Below are 13,773 nucleotides of genomic sequence, written 5' to 3'. Positions count from 1 at the left end.
TATTATTTTTAAGTAGCAGTTTACCTGGTGCTGCCCAAGAGAGTACAAAGCAGTGCTGCCTGAGTAGGAATGCCAACTGATGCTGTGTTTGGTGAGAGCATCAACTAAATTTGGCAAAGAAAAAATAGCCTAGTGTTCCCCTGTAAAAATGGGGAATCTTTGCAAAATTTGGCAGAAATATGTTTCCTGGTGTAGATTTAGATTCTAGTTAAGCACACACATACATTCATCTTTAAATATTAGCTGACCATGATCAAATTACGGGGAAAAGCCTTTGGCAAACTTGTTTTTTTGCTTGCTGAAATCAATATTTTGTACTTAGTACCTATGGTGAGTTATCATTCTGGATGCACTGCATATTTTGTGAAATATCTGACTCAGTTAATAAAGTCATATTAATGTCATATTAACAGTTATGATAACATGATACTGTATATTATGTTGGCCAGTTTTTGGCTGATGCTGGTTTCAGTATTATGGAGTTTTTGTAGCTTCTAACAAAAATTAAAAATATATACAAAATACTGTAAATAACCTGTAGTATATGAGAAAACAGAAAGAGAAAAGAAAATCTTAAATGTATGCTTATATTCATTCTTTTATTGTGCTGCTTATTGGTCATCATTTGTAGAGATTGCATGAAGACATCTATTCAAAATTGCTTTTTTTTTTTCTTTTTGCTCTCCCAGAATAACAAAACTTATTACAAATAATTCAGTAACACAAGAGATGCAGGAATACATACAGTATGTTATGAAAGGCTATACAAACGGAGCAATGTCCATCCATCCATTATCCAACCTGCTATATTCTAACTGCAGGGTTATAGGGGTCTGCTGGAGCCAAACCCAGCCAACACAGGGCGTAAGGCAGGAAACAAACCCTGGGCAGGGCGCCAGCCAACCGCAGGGCGCGCGCACAAACACACCCACACACCAAGCACACACACTAGGGACAATTTAGGATCGTCAATGCACCTAACCTACATGTTTTTGGACTGTGGGAGGAAACCAGAGTACCCGGAGGAAACCCACGCAGACACGGGGAGAACATGCAAACTCCACGCAGCGCTAACCACTGCGCCACCATGCCGCCCAATGGAGCAATGTTTTATGTTTAAATATTAAATACGTGTAATTTACAATACACTGATAGAATTCAAGCATAGAAATTATAAAAATGGGTATTTTTTTGTTTTTATATATACTATATATTGTGTAGATGGGCCTCTCCGCAACCTAAAACACAAAGTGTTAAAGAGCGTAGATGTATACTTTTTACCATAAACACACAGCTGAGGTTAGATTATAAGACTACAATGTTTAAAACAAAATTCAACAAAAACTACCCAGGTCTGACTAAAGGGGGGCATGATCTTGGAGTTTAATTTGGGTAGGTTTAACTGCACAAAATCAAAGTACTGCACATTAAGCACCAAATTTAGTTTCCCACTCAAATTTTGGACTGCTAGTTGTTTTGTACCAAGTCATGTCACAGCTCTAAGCTCAATTGGCCACTAGCAAAAAGCAGCCTTTAAACCGTAATACCCTTTAAATAACCTTGGCCATGCCACCAAAGCTCCCTTTTGTGACTCCAGGCTTTTCTGCACTCCATAATAAATGTTTTTAATTTAAGGGCTAGGCACTCTTGCCATCTTACAGGCAGCCTGCCCTTTACCATGTGTGTCAAGGAAACCCTTGCTGCCACTTACTTACTGGTTTGTGAGAATCTTTTTGATCTTCTACCAGTGTCCCTATAACTTCTTTTTTACTTTAATGTCCAATGAGTAATTGCATGTCATTTAAAGAAATGGAACATGCTACCAACTAGCAACCCTTAATTACTTCTCCTGACTCTTGTAATAGTTCTTCAGTTATAAATATGGGTTATGATTTTGGTGTATTGAAAATATAATGTGGAAAGCAGCCATGAACAGAATTCACTTTAGCTCCATATGCACAAAGCATACAATTATTCGACATAAAAACTTTTATCGAACACATCTATCTCGTTTAAAATTGTCTAAAATGTTTCCAAGATCCACCCTGCGAACGTTGCAATTGAGCTCCAGCTTCACTAGGCCACATGTTTTGGGTGTGTACCAAATTAACATCATTCTGGACTAAAAAATTTAAATGCCTATCAGACCGCCTTGGTATCACAATCTCTCCTAATCTACTAACATCTGTGTTTGGTGTACTGCCAGATGGGCTTAAAGTGGAGAAGGACAAACAAACTGTAATTTCCTTTACTAAATTATTGGCACGTAGACTTATCTTGCTGTAAGAATCCTAGCCCACCTCTTTTAAGTCAGTGGGTAACTGATGTTATATAACCATTTGAAATTGGAAAAAAATAAAAATTCTCACTTAGAGGATATGTTAAAAACTTTTTAAAAACCTGTCAGGATTTAATCAATAACATTTTAGAATAAGCATTTATATTGGGGAGAAGGACGTTTTTCCCTCTTTACTATTCTCAGAGTTTTACTTTGGCTGTTGGCCTTCCTTTCTTTCTCAAGGGTGGGGTTTGAATTGAATTTAGTTTTGTTAAGTTTGATTTGATTTTATGGAAAATTCCATGCTTTTAATCTTCTTCTTCTTCTTTCAGCTGCTCACGTTAGGGGTTGCCACAGCGGATCATCTTCTTCCATATCTTTCTGTCCTCTGCATCTTGCTCTGTCACACCCATCACCTGCATGTCCTCTCTCACCACATCCATAAACCTTCTCTTAGGTCTTCCTGTTTTCCTCTTGCCTAGCAGCTCTATCCTTAACATCCTTTTCCCAATATACTCAGCATCTCTCCTCTGCACATGTCCAAACCAATACATTCAATAAAAGTAAAATAAAAATAATAATAAAAGAAAATATAATGTGCTACAGCAATGCTCCCAGAACCTGGTAACTCCAAGGCCCAGTTTTATATGTATTTATTAATCTATTATTTTCCCCATTATATTGTTTAGTGATCTTTTTTTGCTATACAATATTGCTGTACCATTTAATGTGTTATTTGTTCATGTTCAATGTTTCTTTATCAATGGAATTAGTAACAAGTACTTTTTATTTTATTGTATGAAACTCAGTAAAATTAAAACTATAATTAAATATTCATGTTGTCTGTGTGGAATTACATTACATGTCTGCTCAAGTTTTTCTCCTAGTTGCCCAATTTCCTCCCATATCCACAAAGACATGCTTGTTAGGTTTATTGTAGATTTCATACTGGCCTCAGTGACTCTGGATGTGAGTGTGGATGTTTGTGTAAGGGACTGTATAAATAATTTTCAGTTTTTTGACAGATTGTAGCAGCCCTTCAGCAGTGTACTGATTATCTTGAGACTTGTAAATCTAAAGCTGATGACAATTCATTTGTTGGCAATATAACACATGGTAAGATTTCTTTTTTTTCACCAAGACTAATCAATTTACATTATTAAATAAGTAACATGAGCTAATAATATTTTGGATAATGTTTGTTTTTTGAAAGGTAAAAGCAACACATCTGTATATACCGGAAAAGAACTAGAGTTTATTAATTTGGTTCATTCGCTTTGTCTTCTTGGAAGACTTTTAATGTACACTCAGGGAAGAAAACTTTTTCCAGTTAAACTGAAAAATAGAAAAGGTAAGTTAAATTATTTCCAATTGCATATTTTTCAGTATATTAAAAATATGTCAACTTGGTTATACATTTGATATTTTATATATTTATATAGAGCCAGAACTTGTCTTAGCATTATTGGCCATAAGGAAGTAACCAGTCCTGGAGAGTGTGCTAGTCCATCCTAAGTGAACTACACATCCTATACACATATAGTCAATCATGCCAGGATTATTTATAGTTGACAATGAACTTAACACAGACACCTTTGAAATATTAAAGAATATCCAGGATACTCATAGAAAAACATTTGCAAACACAGGAATACTGCGTAAGCCACTTATGAACAGTGACCTGGCCAGGACTTTAGATCTGTGAGTTGCACTGACTGAGACAGTGAAATATTCCTGTCATGCTGTCACTTTTATCTGACATGATTAAATAAATCTTTGCATAAATGTTTGGCAGAAAGTAAGTTTTTTTTTTTACACCTTTCACTCCTGCCCTGCAGTGGGCTGGTACCCTGCCCTGGTTTGTTCCTGCCTTGTGCCCTGTGCTGGCTGGGGTTGGCTCCAGCAGACCCCCCATGACCCTGTGCTATGATATAGCAGGTTGGACAATGACTGACTGAACTTTCACTCCCATGGCAAACTTGAGTATATTATAGAGACTGGTATGGTCAGCGACAAAATATCAGAGGGTACTAGGAGAATCTGTCTGGATGAGAGATGAATCTCTTCTAAAATGTGTTTGCATGCCATGAGACCACTGGAAGAGGATGGCACTGTTTATGCATAATTTTTGCCCGGGGAGTTGAACATAAGGTTTAAAGAAGACCTAAACAGTGCTATGCAGAGGTCTTGCTTAGACATCTTGAATGTCTAATGATATGAAATTTCATTTAAAAGTATCTCAGAAAAGAGCAGAAAGGAAATAGTGGCCCAACCATACAGTGAATAGGCAGAATTAATTGCAAAGCATATTATAACTGACAGCTGGAGTAGATGGATTACCATTGTTCAAGTACAGCTGGATTTTGCTTTGGTATTCTAGAATTATTTCTACCATATTCATAAATTTGTAATCTATACTAATAAAAGGCAAAGCCCTCACTGACTGACTCATCACTAATTCTCCAACTTCCCGTGTAGGTGGAAGGCTGAAATTTGGCAGGCTCATTCCTTACAGCTTACTTATAAAAGTTAGGCAGGTTTCATTTTGAAATTCTATGTTTAACGGTCATAACTGGAACCTACTTTCGACCATATATATGGCCATAGCCTGCAGCTCGGTCGCCATGTGAGGCGGAGTTGCATCCTGCATCATCACCCCTCCCACTTAATTGAGTGCCTTCCCATATAACTTAAATATTCGCGGGTTGAAGGACTGTGCTTATGCAAACGAAGATGAGATGGTCTAGTGTTTTGCACAAACTCAGCGAAAGTGCGAAAGAATCTTTTAAGTGCCGGGTCTTAGCTAACATTAAGTAAAGCCGTGGACATCGCAAGATCACACAAGAGAGCGGCTCACATGAACTGACTGTGAACACAATACGTAGAGAACAAGGAATAGCTCCAAAGAGCGCTGAACAAAAAACGCATTACACAATTGAGAAGGCAGCAAAAGAATATGAAGCGAGTGACGCATACAAGCATATTCATAAGTGTAGCTACTGCGGAAACAAAGCACGGTGTAAACCGTAAGTATAAATTAAGTTTATAGACACGCTGCCGCTGGCTTTTGTCATGCCTACGACGAATACGATATTCGCGAGATACAAGTTTAATGAGAAGACATGAGGTATAAACGAGACTTTGGATCGCTTTGTAACGGAGTTAAAATTGCTGTAACGGACAGCAAAAGTGCGGCAGAAACTTTTAAGTGCCGGGTCTGAGCTAACATTAAATAATTGCTGGTAAAGGACTATGCTTATGCAAACGAATAGAAAGCAAATGTTACGTTATTTTTAAAATGTTTCCTTTTCTTTTTCATATCTTCTTTAACACACTTCTTCTCTGCTGCGAAGCGCGGGTATTTTGCTAGTATAATATATTTTGCATATATCCTCTGGCTCCTGGTATATTAGTATAGTTGTCTGGCAGTGGACATATGGCATCTTACTTCTGTTTGTCATCTGTTTTTGGTGGCTTTGAGGCTAGGGATCTGCAATGGCAATCGGAAGGTTGCTGGTTCGAATCCCGTAAATGCCAAAAGGGACTCTGCTCTGTTGGGCGCTTGGGCAATGCCCAAAACCTGCAATTGCTGAGTGCTTTGAGTAGTGAGAAAAGCGCTATATAAATGAAAATTATTATTATTATTTCAATAAATAGCTATGCATTTATCAGTATCTGATTTACTTGAACGTTATTCTTGTAAATAAACTCATGCATTTCTAAATTAATAATAATTCTTAGTTTGTACATCACCATATGCTAATTATTTGTCCAGCCATGATTCCATAATGTACTGGAAAGGACTATCAGAATTTAATGTAATAAAAAATTGAAAATAAAATTTGTTGTTATCAAAGACTGCAAATCTATTCAGAATGTAAGTCATTTCTGTTTGGGCAAGGTTCATAAATACAGAGATGCCATATGAAGGTGTGCAATAAAGCTGGATAGTAAAAACTGATATAAGCCAAAAGGGTATTCTAAGAACATATAGAAAAAAATATAATTATCTTTTTAGATATTTTCCTGTGAAAGCATTTAAAAAGATTTAGCGCCATCCATCAATAGCTAAGTTCTAGTTGACTTAGTAGAATGCCTTCTGCATATAAAAGAAGAAAACTACAATATGACTATTCATGAGCTGAGATATTGGGTAGCAAGCACACTTAAATTGGTAGTAACAGGACTAACACAAAAAAGATGGAGATTCTGTCTAAAACAAATTTTTTGATCATATAATGCATCAGCTTATTCAGTGGCCTCTAGAATATGTTATGCTATGATTTTATTCTCACTCATTACTTTACTTTATTCACAACTTCCATGTGCAATTTCTCGTGGAAACATTCGTCATGGGGAAACCTGCTGCCCTCCACTTCCTGACTTTAAATTGTCTGGCAACCAGAACAATATGGCAGCAATATTATTCAGAGGCCATAGCTATATACAGGGTAAACAGGACATTTGCCTGCATTTAGGGCTCATTCAATGATTCACTTTGTTAACATTATATTTTCTCTGAAACACTTTATTGGGCTTCTGTTACTTTTAGTTACATTTCGTCTTAATATTTTAAATTTATTTCTTATCTCTGATACTGACCCTGGCATTGACTATCAACTGTTTGCAAGTTTTTGAAACTGACTTGCTGCATGTTTACTGACTACATGCATGCTTGTTTTCAGTCTTCAACTAAAGATTTACACTCTGTTTACTGATCATAGCTCATAGTGCTGCAGCAGTAGAATCACAAGACAGATCCACCCTTCAGTTTTACCATCTGCTACTCTCAGCCCTTGTGCTCTGTTCTCTCAGAATGATTTGGAGTCAAAGAAAAGTCACACATAAGGGAAGAAGAGGATGAGAAATGTGCTTGTGTGTAGTGCATTGATGACAGGCTGATAATATGCCTTGTGTGTAGGGAACAAAGATTATGGGAGTATCTAGGTAAAGATCAACTAGAAGACATGGACCATCAACAAAGTGATTTAGTGTTTTCACAGTTGTTTACCCAGTATTACTTCTATAATACAAGTATCAATTAAAACATAAAAGTCTATGAAAAAATCGTTGCATAAATACATAATATTTAATTTATTTAATCTCCTGTTCTTTCAGTCTAAAGAGTTCTCTTTTTCTCTTTTTTGTCAGAATCAGTCTCTCTTACAGACCTAATAGTGATGCTCATTCAGATAATGTATGTGCAGCCAAAGTCTGCATTTAGTGGTCTTTCACACACAGGTAACTATCCAGAATGTCTCTTGTTTATTTGTATTGTGGATAACATGTTTATTTTTTTTCTATACTTGTATAATGATTTATGCTTTCATAGAAGCAAAAGATATTTTATTAAGATATGATAAAATCATTTGCATGTTAGAATATTTCAAACTCTGATGAGGCACTGTAAATTGAATGGAGGAGAGTGGGACTTAAAAGCAATAAAAACATAAGGAATGATTTGCAGATCACATGAGAATGTAATCAAATCCATAATTTAGAGTTATGGGTTAAAGACTGAATGAATCTCCAATTAATTTTTTGAGGTGTCATTTGGGTAAATTCACAACAGGTTAATGGTAGTTATGAGAAAAAGTAAGGATGTGACACTTGCTTTAAGATTTTTTTCACAATTTGACAATCAAATTTTAATTTAATTTATAATTAGTTCACCTCTGTTAATTTTTTAATCTGTAGTTATGCATAGCAATTTACTCAGTTATTATTATTAACATCATTTTTTTTTATTGTTTTTGTTAATAATTTCCACACTGTAGTTTTTAGTATTAAATTTATATATTAATACTTTTTTTTTTTTTTTAAGATTTTCTTTCTCCAGTATCACTTGTAATGGAGGTGCTGAGATCACTCTGTGATCAAAAGGAGTGTGCTGTGGAGTGCTTACATGCCACTACAGTTGTTGAGGCCCTAATTTCTCCAATTGCTTCTTTACTCTTCAGAAAACAGGTTGGATCCTCCACAAATTTTAAAATGATGCCTGTACAAACTAATAATTAAAAAAAACTTGAGTGATATTTGCATTTATATTAATCATTTGTACAATGTTATGTGGTCACTTTCTAGTTCCCAACATTAAACGAATAGAGGAAATATTGTGATCATTATATTTTTAATGTTTATCTCATTTTTAGATGCATAGTACCTAATCTAAGTAAATCTAGTTTTTAGATGTCAGTACATTCCCTTTAGCTACAGTACTGGGTAGTTTCTGTGTTCATCAGTCAGACATTGTTTAACTCGCTTAATCCTGAACAGTGTTGCAGGGGTTGCCAGGGCACAAATAGCACAGAGTCCAAGGCAGAATCAAAGCCTGGAGCATTGCAAGGTGAACACACCACACACTAGGGCCAATTTAGTACTGTGGAAGGAAACCAGAGCGCCTGAGGAAAACCCTTGAAGATACAGGGAGAACATGCAAGCTCCACGCAGAAAGGACCTAGGATGCGAACACTGGTCTCCATACTGTGAGATAGCAGCACAACCACTAAGCCACTGTGTGGCCCCGGTTTCTGTGGTTTTTCTTAAATTTCAGTTTCCATTATGTGCTTTGTTTGAGTTTCACTATTATCATGGAATATATCTGCCCAGTTTCATTTTGTTATTTTGAGTGCTTTATGGTTTATTTGTGGCTTTGCACATGGATTATGTGGTTTACGCATAAAAACCTCTGTACTTCACTTAACATTGCCATAGAAGTATAGGTAGTCCATGAGGTGAATTAGTCATCTAATTGGAAAAAGTGTTAAACCTGTGTTAGTTCGTAGGTAAACATTCTTTTAATATTGCTATAAAAGCAGTAATTTGCCCATAGACCATATATGGTAATAATAAACATAATAAAAATGACCACAAGATCGGGCTTTTGTTCTTTGCAACCACATAGTGTATTAGCTATTTTCCCAGATATGTCCTTGAGCTTGAATAGAAAAAATCTCTATATCTATTAAAATTCTTGACAAAACCTTAAATGCAAATATCTGTAGATGATGTTTCCTTTGCACTTACAAATGTCTATGAATCCTACAAAATGTATGTAGAATCATTAGTAGTTATTGTCACTACAATATCTCCAGTATTATTATTAAGTATTAATGTGCTATAGATTTTCTTCCCATGCCTGTTCAGTCTGTCAGTCATGTTCAGTCCATTTAGAAGTACTTGGAAGAGTTTATATGAGCAAAGAAAATTACCAGTATGGCATGCAACAGACTACCATGCCGAAAAAAAGGCAAACACTGACAGTCAGAGAGTACCCCTAAACAAAATTACCATAAGAGTAACATAGTGAGAGAGAGAGAGGTCAATAAGCCCTGCACTATATTGGAAGTTAAGACCAATGGCAGAGACAGCTTAGCCCAATTAGTGCTAAGCATTCTTGTCCCTCCAAGGGAATGTGGAAGGAAAGGGACAACTGGCACAATGCCAGGCAAACTCTTCAAAGCTTGTTTTTGATGATTATATATTCTTCATGGAATAAGCGGAATCTTGTTGCCTAATACACAGAACATGTATCCTAGATACTACCTTAGATACCTGGCTTCTTAAGTGAGAAAGGCTTCCTTCAAACCTTTACAGAGGTCCTCTGTGGTTTGGTGGTTTTGGAATTTCGTAGTATGTAGTTGACCATGGAAGTGAAACCCCTTTTAGAGATTAAAGGCCATTCTCTGTCTATGGCACATTACTAAAGTGAGATGAGTTGCAGTAGTTGAAGACCCACTGACAGAAGGCTAGATGGGGTGGGGGTATAGAAGGGAGAGGACTTGTTTGCATTACAAACAGGTGGGAAATTGAGGAAAGAAGCTACTCTAATCTGTCTAATACAGAGGAGCAAGGCTTCTTTACACACTACACTAGTGAGGCAGAATATTTATTTTTCTTGTTTTGTTTAATAATTTGATTTGTTTTAATCCATACCTTATGTTTTATGTTGAATACACCCCTCATTTTGGGCAGCTTTCAGTTCTTTTAGGCATTTTAACTTCGGCTAGAGCAACATCTGCTAGTTTAATTTTTCTAACCTTGAAAAAGAAGATCTGTGTTCTTAGGAAACCTGAACAGGAGTACTATGTTCCCAAAGATTTTTTTTTTTGTATAAAACCATTCTAACACAGTACCAGATGAATTCAGGTCTGAAGGGTTTGACAAATTCAAGGGAAAACAGACTTAATATTAACAAACAAAACATTTTAATTATCCCAGACAATGGGACTGTATTTGGAGAAATATTAGAAATATATATACAATGATTCACTATTTGGAAATGTCATTTTTAATGTTTGTTTACAGCTAAATTGTATTATTAATAGAAGTTTATTATAATGCAATTATTTTCATTTAAAGTGGTTGAATGTAAAAGGACTGGTGGCCATAAAGAAGGATTCCTGCCTTGCCCTAGTCTGCCAAAATAGGCTCTGGCTCTTCCAATGGTATTAAATTGAATGCTTTGTGGTTAAGAATAGTATTTAAGATTGGTATTAGTTAGATAAAACATAATCTGTATCAGATTGCATTAGTGAAACAGATAAAACATAATCTGTATCAGATTGCATTAGTGAAACATGGTCTTTAACTCCTAGACTTTTATCAGACATACTGTACTTGTAGGTTTGCTGTGTGTCTCTGTTTGTGTAAAAAGTCTGAACACTGGTTAAAAAATAATTTAAATATTGGTTGTGCAGCAGTCTGCTTTGCATACTGCCTTGCTGATACTATATTTTCTCTTCCATGAATACTGAATATGGTGAACTTGTCAAACATTGCAATGCATTTTCAACAATTTATGTTTATAGCATACTGAGTGTTACAGATAGGCCAATTCATGTACAAGTTATGTTCATTTAGTCAAAAATCATATGATACATAAAGATGTTTACATGGAAAGGAATACAAAAGTGATTAAAATACTGGCAGTAACCTGTCTTTTTTTCAAGAACTTGATGCATTCTCCTCTTTGCTGCTGGCTCCCCTGCCTATGCCAGATGGGTCTTGCAGCAGAGGAGACACCCTTTCAGCAGGTGCAGCTGACCTTCCAAAGGTCCGGTTGCCTTCCATCCCAGGCTACATACAGGCTCCCTTGGTGGAACGAGACTTGGGTCTTCAATGGCCAGGACACTCACGCTGGGGTTCTTCCCACAAGCCTTCTTGACCCCCATAGCCTTCCTGGCCTTACGCAGTGAGCCATCCACACTCCCGATCACTCCAGCTCCTCAGAACAGCTCAACTGGAGAAACCCAATCCATCCGCCCCCCGAGTGTCGGTGATACACTCTTTTCCAGGGGCTCTCCTCCCAGCTGCCTGCCTTCACTCCCTTGAGCCTGCTCTCTCACTTGCTCACACCTGCACCGATTTTTATGGCCTCTTGCCTTCTTCTCTCCTTAACCTCCATTCATTGTCTTTCCTTTTTTCTTCCCTTCTTCCTCGCACTCACATTTCCCTTTTTAAAAATGGGAACGTGGCATAGCTGTGATGGTTAGTAGCTCCTGGCACCAATTAGAGTCACAAACAAATCACACCTGTGCACTTAGTGTAGAACTGCTCTCCCCATGCTACCACACCCCCTCCTACCAAGACTTGAGCGTGACAATTATTTATTTAAAATGGCAAACAGCCAGGCAGCACAGTGGCGCAGTGGTAGCGGTGCTGCCTCGCAGTTAGGAGACCCAGGTTCGCTTCCCGGGTCCTCCCTGCGTGGAGTTTGCATGTCTCCCCGTGTCTGCGTGGGTTTCCTCCGGGCACTCCGGTTTCCTCCCACAATCCAAAGACATGCAGGTTAGGTGGATTGGTGATTCTAAATTGGCCCTAGTGTGTGCTTGATGTGTGGGTGTGTTTGTGTGTGTCCTGTGGTGGGTTGGCACCCTGCCCGGGATTGGTCCCTGCCTTGTGCCCTGTGTTGGCTGGGATTGGCACCAGCAGACCCCTGTGACCCTGTGTTCGGATTCAGCGGGTTGGAAAATGGATGGATGGATGGCAAACAGCCACAAGCCTCACTTTACCTCAGGACTTTTGTTGTGAGAATGAGAGTGTGTATTTGTGCTTAAATGCGTCCAGTGGACTTGTGCTGCATTATTAGTTGACATAGGCCTATTGCTGATCTGTAAGCTCTGTTTCCCAAGACCCTAAACTCATAAAGTAAAGTCAGAAAATTGATGAATTGTCTAAATACATTTCTTTTCAATTGGCTTTTAGCAGAAAAAGAAAACTGTGCTCTTTGAGAAGAACATAAACAGTACAGTTTTTTACAGTTTTAAAATCAATATTATTATTTGTTGCTCTTCCGAACCATAAAACATTTCTAAAGGACAGGTCTTATTGGTTTCTTGCAGTATCTCTTTCCAAGACAAAGTAAAGGTTGACTATACTCCTAAACTGCCATCAGTACTGGACTGAAGGCATGCTAACTGTGCAAATGCTTCCTTTTATAGAGGGCACCTGTGTTGAATTTTGATGACCTTTATATAACAGTTGCCTGATTAATGCTATGATTTTTTTTTTACACTCTGATGAGGCTGCTTTTTTGTTGCTGTTGCCATGACAGTTACCAGTGCTGCTGCTACACAGCTACCCACTGTGAGTATCACCGTCCTGGTGGTACTCTCTTAAGGCCTTTGACGGAAGACATATTCCACAAGGTGGCATTACAGCCTTTGGTTGCATTGCTATCTCTCTAGCAGTGGAGATGCCACAATAGCTGTGACATCCAGAGAGTCAGGAGGTGTGCTAGCCACCAAGGTGGTAGGAACCAGGGCATCAAGGTTGCCTGGCTCAGTGAGCTGTGTGGAGCCAACTCACCCTTGTAGTTGAATGGGGAGAAACAATTGCAGTGAACAACTAATATTAATCATCCTGTTTTATTTTGAAACACCCCCTCCTCACACTGTACACATTCCACTCAAACCTGTGTGGTGCTGAGGTGTCACCCATTGCACGGCTACACTCAGGTCCTAAATTGGATGGTTTGCTTTGTTTAGTGGGTGCAGCAATGTGCTATATCAGTGCAGGCTCCCAGCCTTTCTCTAATAGTTGAAACAAAATAGTGCAGTATCCCACTAACTGTCAGCCAGCTTAAGATACAACTCTTTCTTCCAGTGCATAATGTTACAGTTGTGCATTGTCACCAGGATTCAGGAAAGTGTGCACAAGAATTACTCCACAAGGTCTTCACTGTGAAGATTCAAAGGAGTTGTCTGGATGTGGTGGATTTGGAGGAACCTGCAGACCTCCTTCATTAGCTTCATCAGCTAAGGAGATTTTCTAATTTTAGAAGCCAAAATTGCGGACATTTTCAATATTTTATAAATTCCTCCTGGACAGCCCATGGTGCGTAAAAAATGAGGACATGTCCGGGAAAATGATGACAGTTGGCAGCCCTACATATATTTTGAAACTCTTTGTTGTGGCTGTTTATTGGTTCACTATCCTGGTAAGGATTGCTCACCCAGCCATCAATACCGGACTGAAGACAAGATGGCTGTCCA

The 13,773-nt window shown here is 37.8% G+C and overlaps 1 protein-coding gene across 2 annotated transcripts in view; it reads left to right on the top strand.

Annotated features, from left to right (window-relative positions):
* tbc1d32 (TBC1 domain family, member 32) overlaps positions 1 to 13,773 on the top strand; it is a 188,422-nt gene that overhangs the window by 48,984 nt on the left and 125,665 nt on the right. For both annotated transcript variants that reach the window (XM_039747661.1, XM_039747662.1), the window contains exons 12-15: positions 3,304 to 3,394; positions 3,492 to 3,629; positions 7,430 to 7,519; positions 8,103 to 8,245. In XM_039747661.1, coding sequence (XP_039603595.1) covers positions 3,304 to 3,394; positions 3,492 to 3,629; positions 7,430 to 7,519; positions 8,103 to 8,245 — 462 coding nt within the window. The remainder of the gene's footprint in view (positions 1 to 3,303; positions 3,395 to 3,491; positions 3,630 to 7,429; positions 7,520 to 8,102; positions 8,246 to 13,773) is intronic.

The sequence above is a fragment of the Polypterus senegalus genome, chromosome 3, assembly GCF_016835505.1.
Source record: "Polypterus senegalus isolate Bchr_013 chromosome 3, ASM1683550v1, whole genome shotgun sequence".
NCBI lineage: Eukaryota > Metazoa > Chordata > Cladistia > Polypteriformes > Polypteridae > Polypterus > Polypterus senegalus.
Note: the sequence above shows the minus strand (reverse complement) of the source record. Positions and strands in the feature narration are given on the sequence as shown.